Below are 18,483 nucleotides of genomic sequence, written 5' to 3' on the forward strand. Positions count from 1 at the left end.
ATCGTGACGTCACCCATTGGTTTATGGACTGCTGCTCGGAAGCCAATAGTTTCGGATCTGAGCAGCGCCATCTTGAAAATTTCCGGTGCATGCTGGGTAAAATAAAAACACGGATTCTACTTATATGGGCATCAGGAGGAGCATGAGGCGCCCTCCTGAACCTGTGAACCAATCAACCTGTCAATCACCACGTAGCCACGCCCTAATGCATACCCTGCTTTATCGTCACATATAAAATCAGGGAGGCCAAAATGTCCCAAATGAACATCATACTGCATTGAAGAAGGCTTTAACCTAGTGATTGAGACCATAAACACATTTTGAAAACGTTTACTGAGGTTAGAAATCAAGTGAGTAGTTGGTGAATTCTCCATTGACTTGTATAGAGACGGAAGTCCTTTTGACACCAAAACGGTCGCCCCCTGGTGGCCTTTTGATAGAATGCAGTTTTAAGTTACTTCCGCGTTGGCATCATTTCAGAGGACCAGAACTCACACTCTTCTTAAATAATGATTTTTACTGACTTATTTCATTGTATTATTATTATTATTAATTACTGATGAACTGTGAGTGGCTGCATCTTTATTATAATATAGACTCATATTCATGCAACCACACATTCAGTTAAACCAGTGCTTCATTTTAATTGTTCTCTCTTCTTATTTTTCCTTTATTTATTAATTTATTTATTTATTTTATTAGCTTTATTTCTTTCTTATTGTCGTTCTTAGAGCTACGACGTATTACCTGGCGGACCGACCGCAGGTACGACATGCTGCCTTCAGTCCTCAGTTCAGACCTCTGCTCTCTGCTAGGAGGAGTCGACAGGTTGGTACCACAAAGCTACACAACATTTAGGAAGGTTTATAGTTAGTTAACACATGTTTATTAACACATACCTTTGATTTTTATTAGTTTTTCCTTTTTTCTAACAACAACAAAAGAATAAAAAAAAAATTTAAAAGAATTTTTAAATAAAACAAAGAACAATAACATTAGTGGAGTCTCATTCTTTGCATTTTCAAGTCCTCATTCTTCTTCTTCATTCTTTCTTCCTCCTTTCCTTCCTTCCTTCTTCTTCCCTTCCTTCCTTCATCCCTCCTTTCCTTCCTTCCTTCCTTCCTCCCTCCTTTCCTTCCTTCTTCCTTCCTTCTTCCTTCCTTCCTTCCTTCCTTCTTCCTCCCTCCTTCCCTCTTTCCTTCTTCCCTCCTTTCCTTCCTTCCTTCCTTCCTTCCTTCTTCCTCCCTCCTTTCCTTCCTTCCTTCCCTCCTTCCTCCCTCCTTTCCTTCCTTCTTCCTACCTTCCTTCCTTCCTTCTTCCTCCCTCCTTCCCTCTTTCCTTCTTCCCTCCTTTCCTTCCCTCCTTCCTTCCTTCTTCCTCCCTCCTTTCCTTCCTTCCTTCCTTCTTCCTCCCTCCTTCCCTCTTTCCTTATTCCCTCCTTTCCTTCCTTCCTTCCTTCCTTCCTTCCTTCCTTCCTTCTTCTTCCCTTCCTTCCTTCATCCCTCCTTTCCTTCCTTCCTTCCTCCCTCCTTTCCTTCCTTCTTCCTTCCTTCTTCCTACCTTCCTTCCTTCCTTCTTCCTCCCTCCTTCCCTCTTTCCTTCTTCCCTCCTTTCCTTCCCTCCTTCCTTCCTTCCTTCTTCCTCCCTCCTTTCCTTCCTTACTTCCTTCTTCCTCCCTTCCTTCCTAGGAATATTATATCATAGTATCTTTTGCAGAGTATTATGCACCAAGTTCTTCCAACACATACCTTTTTTAAAACCAGGTATGCAATGAGCGTGATGTGGGAGCTCGATGCCCAAACCCTGGACGTCAACAAGGTGTGGTACGGTCGCACACTCATCCGCTCGTCCTACCAGCTGCACTACGAGCTGGCTCAGGCGCTGCTGAACGGAGAGGAGGCCGAGGTGGCGGAGCTCGTCCAGCTCGGGTCAGAGAAGAGAGACGCTAAGCTGGCCGAGCTCAAGCAGGCTCTGGAGACGCTGACGCACGTAGCAAGACACCTCCGAGCTAAAAGGGACAGAGGAGGCGCTCTGGAGCTGGAAGGAGTGGAGGTACGAGGGGTTTCGAGGGGTTTTATCTTTACTTTTTCTTTTTTTTTGCTCCGGAGCTGGAGGAAGCTTAAAGAGACAGGAGCTAAAACGGCCTGTTTCAGACAGAGGCTGAACTGAGCGGCTTCATAAAGGACCAGTAGAAGATAAATAAGGAGTTTTTAACTGGAAATCATGTAAAGATATTCCAGTAGAGACACAGAATAAAAATACAGAGCTGTAAATGAGCATAAATCTCCTTTAACCTTCGTGTCGTCCTCCCGGGTCAAATTGACCACGTCTGTTTTGACTGTTCCTTCTTTCCTCCCTTCCTTCTCTCTTTCCTCCCTTCCTTCTTTCCGTCCTCCATCCCCCTTTCTTCCTTCCTTCTGTCCTCCCTCCCTCCTTCTTTCGTTCTTCCTTCCTTCCTTCTTTCCTCCCTCCTTCCTTCTCTCTTTCATTCCTCCCCCTACCTTCCCTCTTTCCTCGGTCCTTCTTTCCTTCCTTCCTCCCTTCCCCTTTTTTCCTTTCTCCCTCCCTCCCTCCTTCCTTCTTTCCTCCCTCCTACCTTCCTTCTTTCCACCCTCCCTCCTTCTCTCTTTCTTTCCTCCCCCCTACCTTCCTTCCTTTCTTCTTTCCTCCCCCCTACCTTCCTTCCTTTCTTCTTTCCTCCGTCCTTCCTTCCTTCCTTTCTTTCCTTCCTCCCTCCTACCTTCCTTCCTTTCCTTCCTTCCTCCCTTCCTTCCTTTCCTTCCTCCCTCCTACCTTCCTTTCTTTCCTTCCTCCTTTCCTTCCTTCCTTCCTTCCTTCCTCCTTTCCTTCCTTCCTCCCTCCCTCCCTCCCTCCTTTCCTTCCTTCTTCCTCCCTTCCTTCCTTGACTCGAGGACAACAGGAGGGTTAAAATAAAACAATCACATTTTTATGTTTGTATTAAAGCAGCGGTGGTTTAAGATTTTCATTTATATATAAATGAATACACAACACCTATAAATATACAATATACGTCTTATTATATGTTGTTCATGTTGTTTCCAGATGTAGTGAATAACTTTATCTGCCTGAAAAGTTTTGTGAGGACTGAAGGTCTGAAACTGATTTTATTAGCTTTAATTTGGGGCATTTAGTTTCAGAGCAAGAGAGATTTAAGTGTCTGAATTCTGTGTTAATTTCATAAGTAAATGTCCAAAAGTTTAAGTATTATGTTATTTTCTGCTGACACAATGCAATCCTCCACATTATAAAGAAGTGAAAATGGCTTCAGTAATGTTCTTTTTGGTTAAATGGACTTTAGGTTGAGAGCCACAGAAAGGGCAGGAAGTCAAACAACTATTAACACTATATTAACTATCACACGTTGTTTTTTTTCATTGGATTTGCTGACAAATACAAAAAAATACACAATTATATACCGAACTGCAGCCTTATCGTTAAGACTATGGATTTTTGTTTTTACTCAGAGGTCATTAGTGCAGAATTAGTGCAGGTTGCGTAATTTATCGTCTATATAAAGTCTTAATAAAACACATTTAGAAACATTAAGTATTGACTTCATGCTCTCTGGTGGAAGAAGAAGAAGCATGTTCACCACTACAGCAGGAATGTAATAAATAAATAATAGTTGTTGGGTTTAACCCTCCTGTTGTCCTCGAGGGAAGGAAGGAATTATTTCTTCCTTCCTTCCTCCCTCCTTTCCTTCCTTCTTCCTTCCTCCCTCCTTTCCTTCCTTCCTTCCTTCCTCCCTCCTTTCTTTCCTCCCTTCCTTCCTCCCTCCTTTTCTGCCTTCCTTCCTTCCTTCCTTCCTCCCTCCTTTCCTTCCTTCTTCCTTCCCTCCTTCCTTCCTTCCTTCTTCCTTCCTTCCTTCTTTCTTCCCTCCCTCCTTCCTTCCTCCCTCTTTCCTTCCTTCCTTCCTCCCTCTTTTCATCCTTCTTCCTTCCTCCCTCCTTTCCTTCCTTCCTTCCTCCCTCCTTTCTTTCCTCCCTTCCTTCCTCCCTCCTTTTCTGCCTTCCTTCCTTCCTTCCTTCCTTCCTCCCTCCTTTCCTTCCTTCTTCCTCCTATCCTTCCTTCTTCCTTCCTTCCTTCCCTCCTCCCTCCTTTCCTTCCTTCCTCTCTCCTTTCCTTCTTTCTTCCTTCCCTCCTTCCTTCCTCCCTCTTTCCTTCCTTCCTTCCTCCCTCTTTTCATCCTTCTTCTTTCCTTCCTCCCTCCCTTCCTTCCTTCCTTGACTCGAGGACAACAGGAGGGTTAAGTTGCTTAAAAACTCTTTTATCCCACGTAAAACTCTGTTTTTAATTTCCTGTTTCATGTCCTCAGGTCCGAGCCCAGCTGGATAAGGAGAAGAACATCACGGCTCTGGTTCCCCGCCAGCCGCTGGAGGTGCACGAGACGGTGGCCGAGTGCATGATCTACGCCAACCACTGGGTGGCGCGTAAGATCCAGGAGGCTTTTCCTCACCAGGCTCTGCTGCGGCTCCATCCGCCACCACGGCAGGAGTTCTTCAACCAGCTGGTGGAGACGGCCACCGCCAGAGGATTCACCATCGACACCAGGTGACTCATAGAAGGATTTATCAGATGATTGTGTCGTCCTCCCGGGTCATAATGACCCTGTCTGTTTTGACTGTTCCTTCTTTCTTCCCTTCCTTCCTCCTTTCCTTCCTGCTTTCTCCCTTCCTCCCTCCTTTCCTTCCTTCTTCACCCCCTCCTTTCCTTCCTTCTTCACCCCCTCCTTTCCTTCCTTCTTCCTCCTTTCTCCCTTCCTTCCTTCCTTCCTTCCTTCCTTCTTCACCCCTTCCTTCCTTCCTTCCTTCTTCACCCCCTCCTTTCCTTCCTTCTTCCTCCTTTCCTTCTTCCTTCTCTTCCTCCTTCCTTCCTTCCTTCCTTCTTCCTCCCTCCTTTCCTTCCTCCCTCCCTTCCTTCCTGTTCCTTCCCTCTTTCCTTCCTCCCTCCTTCCTTCTTCCTCCCCTCCTTCCTTCCTCCCTTCCCTCTTTCCTTCCTCCCTCCTTTCCTTCCTTCATTCCCTCCTCCCTTCCTCCCTCCTTTCCTTCCTTCTTCTTCCCCTTTTTCCTTCCTCCCTCCCTTCCTTCATTCTTCCTCCCTTCCTTCCTTCCTTCCTTCCTTCCTTCCTTCTTCCTCCCTCCTTCCCTCTTTCCTTCCTCCGTCCTTTCCTCCCTCCTTTCCTTCCTTCCTTTTTCCTCCCTCCCTTCCTTCCTTCCCTCCTTCCCTCCTTCCTTCCTTCCCTAACTCGATGACAACAGGAGGGTTAAGAATAAATCAAACATGTATTAATGACTGATGAGTTTATGAATGTGAATTAGTGTATAGATTAATTATGAGTCACACTATGAACAGTATATAAAGAGTTAAATCCTTTAAATCTGTATCATGATCCCTGACTTTTAGACTTTAGAATGATTAATTGTCTTCTTCCAGCTCCAACAAGGCTTTAGCGGACTCTCTGGACGCGGCCTCGGACCCTCAGGACCCGCAGGTGAACAGGATGCTGAGGATGTTGGCTACTCACGCCATGTCTCAGGCTCTGTACTTCTCCACCGGTGCTCTGACCCAAGACTGCTTCTACCATTACGGTACGCGATGCATCTACAGGTGCTCAGCTGTGATTGGTTGCATCTACAGGTGCTCGGCTGTGATTGGTTGCATCCACATGTGCTCGGCTGTGATTGGTTGCATCTACATGTGCTCGGCTGTGATTGGTTGCATCCACATGTGCTCGGCTGTGATTGGTTGCATCCACATGTGCTCGGCTGTGATTGGTTGCATCTACATGTGCTCGGCCGTGATTGGTTGCATCTATATGTGCTCGGCCGTGATTGGTTGCATCCACATGTGCTCGGCTGTGATTGGTTGCATCTACATGTGCTCGGCTGTGATTGGTTGCATCTACATGTGCTCGGCTGTGATTGGTTGAAACATCTACATGTGCTCGGCTGTGATTGGTTGAAACATCTACATGTGCTCGGCTGTGATTGGTTGCATCTACATGTGCTCGGCTGTGATTGGTTGAAACATCTACATGTGCTCGGCTGTGATTGGTGTTGTGTTTTCTTTCTTTCTTTCTTTCTTTCTTTCTTTCTTCATTCTTGTTCTTTCTTTCTTTCTTTCTTCATTCTTGTTCTTTCTTTCTTTATTCTTCTTTCTTTCTTTCTTTCTTTCTTTCTTCATTCTTGTTCTTTCTTTCTTTCTTTCTTCATTCTTGTTCTTTCTTTCTTTCTTCATTCTTGTTCTTTCTTTCTTTCTTTCTTCATTCTTGTTCTTTCTTTCTTTCTTTCTGGTTTCATTCTTTCTTTCTGTCTTTTTTCTTCCTTCCTTCTTTCTTTCTTTCCTCCTACTTCTTGTTCTCTTTCTTTCTTTCTTTCTTTGTTCTTTCTTTCTGTATTTTTTTCTTTTCTTTCTTTCTTTCTTTCTTTCTTTCTTTCTTTCTTTCTTTCTTTCTTTCTTTCTTTCTGTCTTTTTTTATTTTCTTTCTTTCTTTCCTCCTACTTCTTGTTCTTTTTGTTTCTTTGTTTCTTTCTGTCTTTTTTCTTTTCTTTTCTTTCTTTCTTTCTTTCCTCCTACGTCTTGTTTCTTTCTCGACAAAAATACTAAATGTACATTTTAACAAACCTGATGCTGCTTTTAAAACTATTTTAAAGATATTTTTTAATCTCTCATCTTGCCAACATTATTTATCACTGACCCAAATACAGAAATATGACATTTGACACACAGTATATATTTATGGTTTGAATCTTTGCTTTTATTTGTTATTATAGAATAATTAGTAGAAGTATTTTACTTCATGTCAGAATAAAAACGAACCATCCACATAAAAAAATACAGTTTCTATCAGATGAAGAGTTTTTCTGTGTCTCAGGTTTGGCTCTGGACTTCTACACACACTTCACGTCACCCATCCGTCGCTATGCCGACATCGTGGTGCATCGCCTTCTCACTGCAGCCCTCGACATGGAGAAGGAGTCGGCCTCCGCTAAAACGTTGGACACCAACAAAGAACTGGAACACATTTCTCAGCACATCAACGGCAAGAACAGGGTCGGTTCTGTTGATATCACATTTATTAGTAGTCAAACATCTGGATTCAGAGCTGTTACGGATGTATTGTGACCTCTGACCTCTTGTCTCGTGTTTCCAGGCTTCCCAACGTGCCCAGCAACTGTCCGTGCAGCTGTTTCAGTGTCTGTACTTCAAAGAGAAAGACCCTCAGACGGACGAGAGCTGCGTGGCCGACGCTCTGATCTACGCCATCCGAGACAACGGCGTGCTGGTGTTCGTCTCACAGTAAGAAGAGCTCACTTTTTTGGTTGTTGAAGCAATTTATGGTTTTCTGATTAGTTGATTATTGATGCTGATGCAAGATCCATCTCCTTTCAACATCTATGGTCATATACACACTAGAGCAGGGGGGTCAAACTCATTTTCATTCAAGGGCCACATACAGACCAATTTGATCTCATGTGGGCCGGATCATTAAAAAGATGGAGGGAAGGAAGGAAGGAAATAAGAAGGGAAGGAAAGACAGACAGAAGGAAGTAAGGGGGGAAGGGAGGAAGGAAGGAAGGAAAGGAGGAAGGAAGGACAGATGGAAGGACAGAAGAAAGAAAGGGATGAAGGAAAAAAGGAAGGTAGGGAGGAAGGACAGATGGAAGGAAGGACAGAAGGAAGAAATGGAGGAAGGACAGATGGAAGGAAGGTAGGGAGGAAGGACAGATGGAAGGAAGGACATAAGGAAGAAATGGAGGAAGGACAGATGGAAGGAAGGACAGAAGGATGAAAGGGAGGAAGAACAGATGGAAGGAAGGAAAAGAACACAGGAAGGAAAGTGGGCCGGATTGCACCCCTCGATGGGCCGGTTCTAGCCCGCGGGCCGCATGTTTGACACCCCTGCTCTAGAGAAAAGCCAAAAGATGTCAAAATCCAGGGATAAAGATCAACAATGAACAGATACAAATAAAAGAAAAGGCAATTAACATTTTCATAGACTATTTTTGATTTGATTTGGTAATTGATTAGCGTATGAGATGTCACAAATTGTTACTAGTCTAGGTCGTTGTCCTGCTTACTTTGTTGGGAAAGCAGTCAAATAAAGAAAGGTTTTCAATTTAATGAAGTATAAAATGGAGAAATGCAAGCAACCACCGTTTTTATCAGCAAAAAATAGATCTTTAGTTGGAAAATGACTTCAGTCCCTCACCCAAACCTTCATTTATTAGCCTTCTATTGATCAGTTACTTGATTGTTAGACTAATTGTTTCAACACTAAACAACACACTTCCTTCCTTCCTTCCTTTCTTCCTTCTGTCTTTATTTCCTGACAATCTTCTGTTGATTTCTGTCTTTTGGATCATGCGGCTGCCTCTGTGTGTTGTAGTGAAAAGACCAAAAACTAAGAATACTTTCTGACATCTGTAGCTTCTCTTGTCTGTGACGTTCAACACCTGGACAATCAATTCATACTGAAGCTCATAAATAGTTTCATTTAAAAATAAGAAGCTCAGTAATTCCCTAAATCAGCTAGTAGTTTTTAGGAAACAGGAGGAAATAGAGCATTCATATGGGACTATTTTCTGCGGCGGATGAATCCATATTTTGGTGCTTTAGTGAGTATTTCTAGCAGCAGGACTGTGTGTGTGAGACTGAGTCAAAATAAACTTGTGTGTGTGAGTGTATTCATGGTGATGAAGGAACTCTCTCTTAAATGCAGCCTCTGTTGATTAACTCTGAATTCATCACTACCATCATTCAGAGTTCAATTGAATGCATTTAATATTTAACATGTTGTGTAGCAGACAATAAGAGAGAGCAGGTACTGGACCAAATATAACTAAATCTGTAACGGCACTCTGCAGCTCCCAGTGCAGGTATCAATTAGTAGGATATCACCTTATTATTATAATTTTATTATTTAGTATAGAGATTAGTTGACAGTGTTATAAATGGTTCCTGACTCCAGCTGTCCTCGCTGTCCTCAGGTACGGAGTTAAAGCTCCGGTCTACATGAGGAATCGGGAGGGTCAGGTGGTCTCTGCAGGACAGGACGGCAGCTGTGATTGGCAGAGCGGCTCCGTGAGACGACACTCGGACCACATCACCACGACGTCCGCCGGCGGCACTTCCACCTTCAGACTGTTCGACCACATCACCGTGAGTCACAATAAAGATTCAGTTTGTTTATTAACAGGAAATTAAATATTAAAAATGTGAAGATTTCCTGTTTTTTCTTTGATTTAAGGAGAGTAAACTAAATATTTTTGGGTTTAAAAAAACAAAAAGGGAAGAAGGAAAGACGGAAGGAAGGGAGGAAGGAAGGGAGGAAGGAAGGAAGAAGGAAGAATAGGAGTGAGGAAGGACGGAGGGAAGGAAGGAAGAAGGAAGAATAGGAGTGAGGAAGGAGGGAAGGAAGGAAAGGAAGGAAGGAAGGGAGGAAGGAAGGAAGAAGGAAGAATAGGAGTGAGGAAGGAAGGAGGGAAGGAAGGAAGAAGGAAGAATAGGAGTGAGGAAGGAAGGAGGGAAGGAAGGAAGGAAGGATGGAGGAAAGAAGGAAGGGAGGAAGGAAGGGAGGAAGTAGGAAGGAAGGATAGGAGGGAGGAAGGAAGGGAGGAAGGAAGAAGGAAGAATAGGAGTGAGGAAGGAAGGAAGGATGGAGGAAAGAAGAAAGAAAGGAAGGTAGGAGGGTGGGAGGAAAAAAGGAAGGAGGGAGGGAGGGAGGAAGGAAGGACAGAGGAAAGAAGGAAGGTAGAGGGGAGGAAAGAAGGAGGAAGGAAAGGAAGGAAGGAAGGACGGAAGAAAGGGGGATGGAGGAAGGAAAGGAAGAAAGAGAGAAGGAGGGAGGAATCAATGCTCTTTTGTATTGTTTACTGTCCACTTGCAGCTGCAGTAATGTAAATGTCTCCACTGTGGGACTAATTAAATAACTCAGGCTTCTTTCTTTTTTTTACTATTTTCTGATATTTTATAGACTAATTAAAAAACTTATATCAGGCTTCTTCTTTTTTTTTTTTTTTTACTATTTTCTGATATTTAATTAACTGACAAACATAATATTCTGCAAATGAATCAACAATAAAAAATAGTCATTAATTACACACATCAGTATATTACTGTACTGCATGAGATAAATCAGTTTAATCACATTATCAGAAGTTTTAATTTTCCATCAAATTTTAAATCTGATTATTTATTTAATTAAATTATGGAAATTAATTATGAATGAATTTTTAACTATGCATCATGAACAATAGAGTATTTACACTTATTGACTTCAACAGGTAAATAACAGAATATGATAAGAGAGCCAATAAACATTTAACCATATTACACAAATTATATTTCTCTTCTAATTTGAAGCTTTTTTATATTTATAATGTATTTAATGTTAATTAATAACATGTTTTATAGTCTGAGGAGGATCCTTTGTGACATTTAAAGCTGCAATGGTTAATTAATAAAAGCTTTTCTGGGTCACACATCATAATAAACTTATTATTATTATTGTTCAGGTGATTATACACTAATTAAAAACATACTTATGAATATAATTATGCATTTCTGCCAAGTTAAAATAGAATAAGACTAAAGTTAGAGTGCAATTAACCCTAAAATATTGATTTAATTCATATTGTTTTAGTGTTAATTGAACATTATAAGACATTTAAAGACATTTAAACAAACACATTTTTCACTATTTTTTGGCATTTTATGCTCTTCACAGCTTCATCCAGTCATCCCGTTGTTAAATTGGTAATAAAATAAAGATAAAAATAAAGATAAAAAACAGGAAAATAAAAAGTTACAGTGCAATGTGAGATATTAACTCTAAATTTTGGAATTAATAAACAATATTTTAGAGTTTATTGGACATTTTTTCACTATTTTTTTGGCATTTTATAGATTAAATCATTAATTAATTAGTTGCAACTCTAATGCAATCTTCATGCTCGGCTCTCCACAGGTCCGTATCTCCGTCCAGTCGTCCCGTTGCCACGCCGACAGCCTGAACCTGGAGTTGATCAGCAACAAGCCCCACCGTAGCGACGAGCCGCAGCAGCCTCGCTCCCAGCAGAGCCGCAGCCAGCTGGTGCAGGAAGTGGTCCGTCTGGAGCAGCAGAACCAGGAGAACAAGGCGGCTCGGCGGCCCAAACCCTCCAGAGAGGAGAGAGAGTTCTCCCAGAGCAAAACACCCAACCTGTACTCTCTGCTGGAGGAGATCCGAGAGCTGGCACTGATGGAGCCGAGCGTCAGCAAGCAGGTCTGCGCCTCGACCGCTTAGAGACGGGGAAGAAGAAGAAGGAGAAGAAGAAGACGACACAAGAAGAAGAAGAAGAAGAAGACGACACACAAGAAGAAGAAGAAGAAGAAGAAGACTGTAAGAGGTCTTTAAATATCAGGGAGGAGGAATATATGCTGTAAAGAAACATCACTTAAAAAAGACGTTTTTTCTCTTTTTTTTAAATCATGGCAGCAGATTTTGTAGTAATTTATATTATTATTATTACATTTGTAAAGCATTAACGAGGTCTTAATGGTTTAGATTAAAACGAGAGGAGAGAAATCTGATTGTTCTGTGGATGTTTTTTTATTAATAATCCTCAATTTTAACCCAAAGAGGGAAAAAATGAGTTAGTTTAATTTAAAGAGCATCTGAGACTTCCTTCCCTCCTTCCTTCATCACTCCTATTCTTCCTTCTTCCTTCCTCCCTTCCTTCTCCCCCTTCCTCCCTCCTATCCTTCCTTCTTCCTTCCTCCCTTCCTTACTTCCTCCCTTCCTTCCTTTCTTCTTTCCTCCATCCTTCCTTCCTTCTTTTCTTCTTTCCTCCATCCTTCCTTCCTCCCTTTACTTCCTTCCTCACTCCTATTCTTCCTTCCATCCTTCCTCCCTTCCTTCCCTTCATTCCTCCCTCCTATCCTTCCTTCTTCCTTCCTCCCTTCCTTACTTCCTCCCTTCCTTCCTTTCTTCTTTCCTCCATCCTTCCTTCCTTCCTTTCTTCTTTCCTTCCTTTACTTCCTTCCTTCCCTCCTTCCTTCCTCACTCCTATTCTTCCTTCTTCCTTCCATCCTTCCTCCCTTCCTTCCCTTCCTTCCTCCCTCCTATCCTTCCTTCTTCCTTCCTCCCTTCCTTACTTCCTCCCATCCTTCCTTACTTCCTCCCTTCCTTCCTTTCTTCTTTCCTCCATCCTTCCTTCCTTCCCTCCTTCCTTCCTCACTCCTATTCTTCCTTCCTCCCTATTGACTATAAGTTGCAAAAAATATGTGTAAAACCTGTTTTAATAAGTTAGAATGAAGGTTTAACACAGAATTGGGTGATAATATTTACCTTTTATGTGCTTTAGAAACTGTTAGGAGGGGTTAAATTCGTCCTCTTAATGTAAAAAGACAATAAAAACTCCATAAAAGTCACATTAATTACAGCATTGTTAATGTTATATGTTATGTTATAGTCTTAACTAGGGCTGGGCGATTATAGATTAAATCAAATATCATAACAATATTGTAGAGATGACTGTTGGTGCTTAATATTTACACAATGAGACTGTAATTCAGCCTTTAAAACCAGGAAAAATTATAAGATGATATCTAGTCTCATATCATAATATCGATATAGTATTGATTTATTGCCCAGCCCGAGTCTTAACTAATGTTATTGATGAAAATAGTGAACACACTGGGGGCCAGTATCCCCAGTATGATCTACTCTGCCTCATGGATGTTTTTATTAGAGCTGGATATTGGACCAAAAATGGCGCCAATTCAGTCCTTTAAACATACAGCAATAAAAAGTTTATAGCTTCCAGGTTATTCAGCTCCACTGCACACGCTCAGTAGTGTTTCTCCCCGTCAGCCCACAGACTTTACATTGTGATGACGTCACTGACTTTTAAATCAATTTTCTCTACATGAGGAAAGTTTTACAAATATAAAACCTCCATGGATCAAACATTAATAACATAAAGAGTCATAATAGAGCTTGTCTGCAGTTCAAAGTGTCCTGTTAACAGTTTTACAGACTTCTCTTTAACAATGGTGGTCTATGGGGGAGAAGAGCTGCAATACCGCGAGTGACCACTGGCTGAGTGGGGGCGCCATTTCCACCTCTTATATCAGATATTTTTTAACCCTAACTCTCATTAATATCACTCCCCTGTTCCTAAATCTGACCAATCATCATCTTCAGAGTGTCTTCATACTGGGTTTACTGGTTCAGTCTCTAGAATATAGATATTAAATGTCTTTCAGCACTGATAGAATACATGAATCATGATCAATTAAAGCCTAAATTCGACATATGAGCACCTGATGAGTCAAAATAATCACAAATTAAAAGTTTATATTGAGTGAAGCAGATGTCTCTTTATTACAAAATATATAAAACATTAAAAATATAAATTACAGTTTCTAATTCTGTATTAATTACTATAAATTGTACAGAAGACGATAACAGACACTGAGTTCATGTGTCATTAATTGATTTTTTTTACCTGAATTATGATGAATGTATTATTATTATAGCTGAAGCTGACTATTTGTATAAAAGTATAAAATGTCTATTTTTCTAACTTGGTTTTGGTGCTTTATGAGGCTGCTGCAGGTGTGTTTTTGAAGGGTTTGTTCATTAAATCTGTAAAAATTATGAAAAAATTCTTGTTGGTTTCTTACTGACTGAAACAAAGTGGAGTCACATTTCATACTGGCATTTTAAATCATCTATTTAGTAATAAAACTACTAAAATGGACAGAAAAGTGTGTTTAGATGTTCTGAAACAAGCTTATCCTCTGATTAAAGGAAGGAAGGGAGGAAGGAAGGAAGGAAGGATAGGAGGGAGGAAGGAAGGAAGGAAGGATGGAGGAAAGGAAGAAGGAAGGGAAGTAAGGGAAGAAGGAAGAATAGGAGTGAGGAAGGAAGTAAAGGAAAGAAGGATGGAGGAAAAAAGGAAGGAAGGAAGGTAGGAGTGTAGGAGGAAAAAAGGAAGGAGGGAGGGAGGGAGAAAGGAAAAGAGGAAGAGAGGAAGGAAGGAAAGAAGGACAGAGGAAAGAAGGAAGGTAGAGGGGAGGAAAGAAAGAAGGAGGGAGGGAGGAAGGACGGAAGAAAGGGGGATGGAGGAAGTAAAGAAGGAAGGGAAGAAAGAAAGAAGGGAAGAAAGAAAGAAGGAGGGAGGAATCGATGCTCTATTGTTCTGAACTACTAAAATGGACAGAAAAGTGTGTTTAGATGTTCTGAAACAAGCTTATCCTCTGATTAAAGGAAGGAAGGGAGGACGGAAGAAGTAAGAATAGGAGTGAGGAAGGAAGGAAGGATGGAGGAAAGAAGAAAGGAAGGATGGAGGAAAGAAGAAAGGGAGGAAGGAAGAAGGAAGGGAAGTAAGGGAGGAAGGAAGGAAGAATAGGAGTGAGGAAGGAAGTAAAGGAAAGAAGGATGGAGGAAAAAAGGAAGGAAGGAAGGATGGAGGAAAGAAGAAAAGAAGGAAGGTAGGAGTGTGGGAGGAAAAAAGGAAGGAGGGAGGGAGGGAGAAAGGAAAAGAGGAAGAGAGGAAGGAAGGAAAGAAGGACAGAGGAAAGAAGAAAGGTAGAGGGGAGGAAAGAAAGAGAAGGAGGGAGGGAGGAAGGACAGAAGGACAAGAAAGGGGGATGGAGGAAGTAAAGAAGGAAGGGAAGAAAGAAGGAGAGAAGGAGGGAGGGAGGAATCGATGCTCTATTGTTCTGAACTACTACAGAAAAGTGTGTTTAGATGTTATGAAACAAGCTTATCTTCTGATTAAATGACATTATTATTATATAATTAACTATAAAATCTAATTCATGTGTAAAGAAATATTTAAAAACCTGCAAAGATTGAAGCTGTAAATGTTTGTCACATGATCAGAATTTAAAGATATCATTGAAAACAGGAAATTATATATATTTTTAAGTCAACTTTAATGAGAATAAACTTTAATTACAACAGATTTCATATTAAAAAAAAACAACTTGAACAGTGTTTTTATAGTAAATTTACACTTAATATCCATCTGACTTCATGTATGAATGTAAATATGAGATCAGTCCACCTTAAATATTGTCCAGTATGACAGCTGTAACTAACATTGAGTTTCCTGCTTTAAATTCAGTAATAAATGAATCAACATCTGCATGAAAATAATAATTATTTTCAGCTCTGATTTATTATAACAGGTGATCATCTTCCTCCATAAACCAGCTGTGAGTCCTGAATTTAAACATGTTGGTTTAAGGTCCGAACAAGCTGCAGGTCTTTGAGTCTTTGTCCAAAAAAACAACAAGGAGAACAAGATGGAATATATAAAGAGAGGAAGAAAGAAAGAAGAAGTGCAGATGTTGAATTCAGAGTTTTAATCTTCGTCCTCGCAGCTGTTTTCAGGTTTGATCGTCTCAGAAGTTTCAGAGTCTTTGAGTGAAAGTTGGTCGGGTTGATCTGTGATGATGCTGCTGCTGGGTGGCTGCACCTCCTCTTCCTGCACCTCCTTCTCCACCTCCTGCACCTTCACTTCCTTCTCCTCCTGCACCTTCACTTCCTTCTCCTCCTGCACCTTGACCTCATCTTGTACATCCTCCTGCATCTCCTCATCCTGCACCTTCTTCTTCTCCTCCTTCTCCTGCATCTTCTCCTCCTGCACGTTTACCTCCTCCTGCACGTTTACCTCCTCCTGCACGTTTACCACCTCCTGCATCTCCTCATCCTGCATCTCCTCTTCCTCCTGCACCTTCTTCTTCTCCTCCTTCTCCTGCATCTTCACCTCCTGCACGTTTACCACCTCCTGCATCTCCTCATCCTGCATCTCCTCTTCCTCCTGCACCTTCTTCTTCTCCTCCTTCTCCTGCACGTTTACCACCTCCTGCATCTCCTCATGCGCCTTCACCTCCTCCTGCATCTCCTCATCGTCCAGAATCTTCTTCACCTCCTCTTCCTCATCCTCCTGCACCTTCTTCACCTCCTCCTCCTGCTCTTTAGATTGGTTGAGGGCGTTTGCAGAGGAGACAGACGAAGGTTCAGAGTCAGTCGGCTGTGAGCTCGACGGATCTGCAGAGAGGAAGAAATAAAGAAAGTTATAATCTGTACAACATGTCAGACATTAGTTTAATGAAAACACACCTCCCTCTTTTCTCTCCTCCTCCTCCCTCTATTCTCTCCTCCTGCCTCTTTTCTCTCCTCCTCCTCCTCCTCCTCCCTCTTTTCTCTCCTCCTCCTCCTCCTCCCTCTATTCTCTCCTCCTCCTCCCTCTTTTCCCTCCTCCTCCCTCTATACTCTCCTCCTCCTCCTCCCTCTTTTCCCTCCTCCTCCCTCCTCCCTCTATTCTCTCCTCCTCCTCCCTCTTTTCCCTCCTCCTCCCTCTATTCTCTCCTCCTCCTCCCTCTTTTCCCTCCTCCTCCCTCCCTCTATTCTCTCCTCCTCCTCCCCCTTTTCTCTCCTCCTCCTCCCTCTATTCCCTCCTCCTCCTCCTCCTCCCTCTTTTCTCTCCTCCTCCTCCCTCTTTTCTCTCCTCCTCCCTCTCCTCCTCCTCCCTCTATTCTCTCCTCCTCATCCCTCTTTTCCCTCCTCCCTCCTCCCTCTATTCTCTCCTCCTCCTCCCTCTATTCTCTCCTCCTCCTCCTCCTCTTCCCTCTTTTCCCTCCTCCTCCCTCTCTCTCTCTCAACCCCCAACCAGTCGAGGCAGATGTTCGCCCACCTGGAGTCTGGTGGAGATTTATTTTCCTTGCTGCTGTCACTAAGTGCTGCTCATGTGTGAATGTTGAGTCTCTTTATATTAAATTAAATTAAAGAAGATTCCTATCATACCAACACATGCTGTGTTTTGTGCAGTTTACAGATGTGCTCGGCTCTTAATCACATCGCTATTAACGCTGAGAGCCCTGATATTATAATATTTATAATATTTATATATAACCTATTCTGTCTGAAATGTGGCCTGCAGTAAAACCAGACTGTCCAGTGATTTTCTTCTGTGCAGAGTTTTAACAAAAGAGGAATTTAGTTTGCAGAGATATCAAAAGAAGTCAAAATTAACTTTTAAAATTAACTTTTATACATTTTAGAGCCTGTAGTTTCTCACTTTTACTTGAGTAAAGGAGTTGGAATATATTCAGTTTACTGTCATAAAGGATTCAAAAAAATAAGAAAGAAAACTAAAAATTAAATTAAGAAGGAAGGAAGAAAGGGGGATGGAGGAAGAAAAGAAGAAAGGGAAGAAAGCGAGAGGAAGGAAAGAAAGAGAGAAGGAGGGAGGGAGGAAGGAAGGAAAAAGGAAGGAAAGGAGGGAAGGAAGGAAAGGAGGGAGGAAGGAAGGTAGGAGGGAGGGAGGGATAAAGGAAAAGAGGAAGGGAGGAAGGAAGGAAGGAAGGAAGGAAAGAAGGACAGAGGAAAGAAGGAAGGGAGGAAGGTAGGGGGGAGGAAAGAAAGAGAGAAAGAGGGAGGAGGAAGGAAAGGAGGGAAGGAAAGAAGGAGGGAGGAAGGAAGGACAGAAATCAAACCTGACGACAATCAATAATTAAAGATAATAGGAAGCAACACGATTGGTCGAATCTTTTAAAGCATCTTGTTGACGATTGGTTGAATCATCTGATGAGTCATTAATCTTTATTATTATTATTAAATGATGTCGTCTCACCCGTCTGCTGCTGCTGGCGAGCGATCCTCCTCTCCAGAGCTCGCTGCCTGTTCAGCTCCATGCGTCTACGTTGCTCCTCGGTCAGAGAGGGGGGGGTGTGGCCTGGGAGGGGGGGGCAGCGGCCTGGGAGGGGGGGGCAGGTGTAGGCGGAGCGGTCCAAGCTGCAGCTGGAGCCGGTGTGGAGTGGATCGGCATCATCAGCTCATCGCCGTCATGGAAACTCGCTCTGCTGAACGGGTCGGCTTCTCCAAAGACGTTGGATTCAGGAGGAACTTCATCTTCTCCTGTTTTATATACATAGAGACAGAATATAAAAGTTTTATTTCTCTTCTTAACCCTCACATTCTGTCAAATAGTCTCTAAATACTTCTTACTTTTAGTTTGACTGTTGATGACTTCTCCTTAAAAACATTTGAGTGCCATATTTATCAACCCTCCTGTTGTCCTCGAGTCAAGGAAGGAAGGAAAGGAGGGAGGAAGGAAGAAGGAAAGGAGGGAGGAAGGAAGAAGGAAGGAAAGGAGGGAAGGAAGGGAGGAAGAAGGAAGGAAAGGAGGAAGAAGGAAGGAAAGGAGGAAGGGAGGAAGAAGGAGGGAAAGGAGGGAGGAAGGAAGAAGGAAGGAAAGGAGGGAAGGAAGGGAGGAAGAAGGAAGGAAAGGAGGGAGGGAGGAAGGAAGAAGGAAGGAAAGGAGGGAGGGAGGAAGAAGGAAGGAAAGGAGGGAAGGAAGGAAAGGAGGGAGGGAGGAAGGAAGAAGGAAGGAAAGGAGGGAAGAAGGAAAGGAGGGAGGGAGGAAGAAGGAAGGAAAGGAGGGAGGAAGGAAGAAGGAAGGA

The 18,483-nt window shown here is 42.5% G+C and overlaps 2 protein-coding genes across 2 annotated transcripts; one reads left to right on the forward strand and one right to left on the reverse strand.

Annotated features, from left to right (window-relative positions):
- Positions 1-757: 757 nt before the first annotated feature.
- On the forward strand, positions 758-11,825 carry LOC133976793 (DIS3-like exonuclease 1; the record flags this gene model as incomplete). The annotated part of the gene is given in 8 exon segments (XM_062414989.1): positions 758-828; positions 1,764-2,052; positions 4,337-4,572; positions 5,455-5,609; positions 6,896-7,074; positions 7,175-7,320; positions 9,012-9,183; positions 10,991-11,825. Coding segments are annotated over 8 exon segments (1,566 nt in total), but the record flags the coding sequence as incomplete, so codon positions are not given.
- A 3,234-nt stretch (positions 11,826-15,059) lies between these two features.
- On the reverse strand, positions 15,060-17,907 carry LOC133976794 (golgin subfamily A member 6-like protein 22). The gene is made up of 3 exons (XM_062414990.1): positions 17,655-17,907; positions 15,711-16,069; positions 15,060-15,599 (listed from the first exon to the last, which is right to left on the reverse strand). The coding sequence occupies exons 1-3, from the start codon at positions 17,713-17,715 to the stop codon at positions 15,381-15,383; spliced, it is 639 nt and encodes a 212-aa protein (XP_062270974.1). The 5' UTR covers positions 17,716-17,907; the 3' UTR covers positions 15,060-15,380.
- Between the last annotated feature and the right edge of the window lie 576 nt (positions 17,908-18,483).

The sequence above is a fragment of the Scomber scombrus genome, unplaced genomic scaffold, assembly GCF_963691925.1.
Source record: "Scomber scombrus unplaced genomic scaffold, fScoSco1.1 SCAFFOLD_404, whole genome shotgun sequence".
NCBI classification, from domain to species: Eukaryota; Metazoa; Chordata; class Actinopteri; order Scombriformes; family Scombridae; genus Scomber; species Scomber scombrus.

Excerpts from the sequence above, each read along its gene's own strand:
- LOC133976794 (XM_062414990.1), bottom strand. The coding sequence starts at position 17,715 with ATGGAGCTGAACAGGCAGCGAGCTCTGGAGAGGAGGATCGCTCGCCAG. Across the intron at positions 16,070-17,654 it reads TCGCCAGCAGCAGCAGACGG|ATCCGTCGAGCTCACAGCCG; the intron begins GTGAGACGACAT and ends TCCTCTCTGCAG. Across the intron at positions 15,600-15,710 it reads AGGATGAGGAGATGCAGGAG|GATGTACAAGATGAGGTCAA; the intron begins GTGGTAAACGTG and ends GAGATGCAGGAG.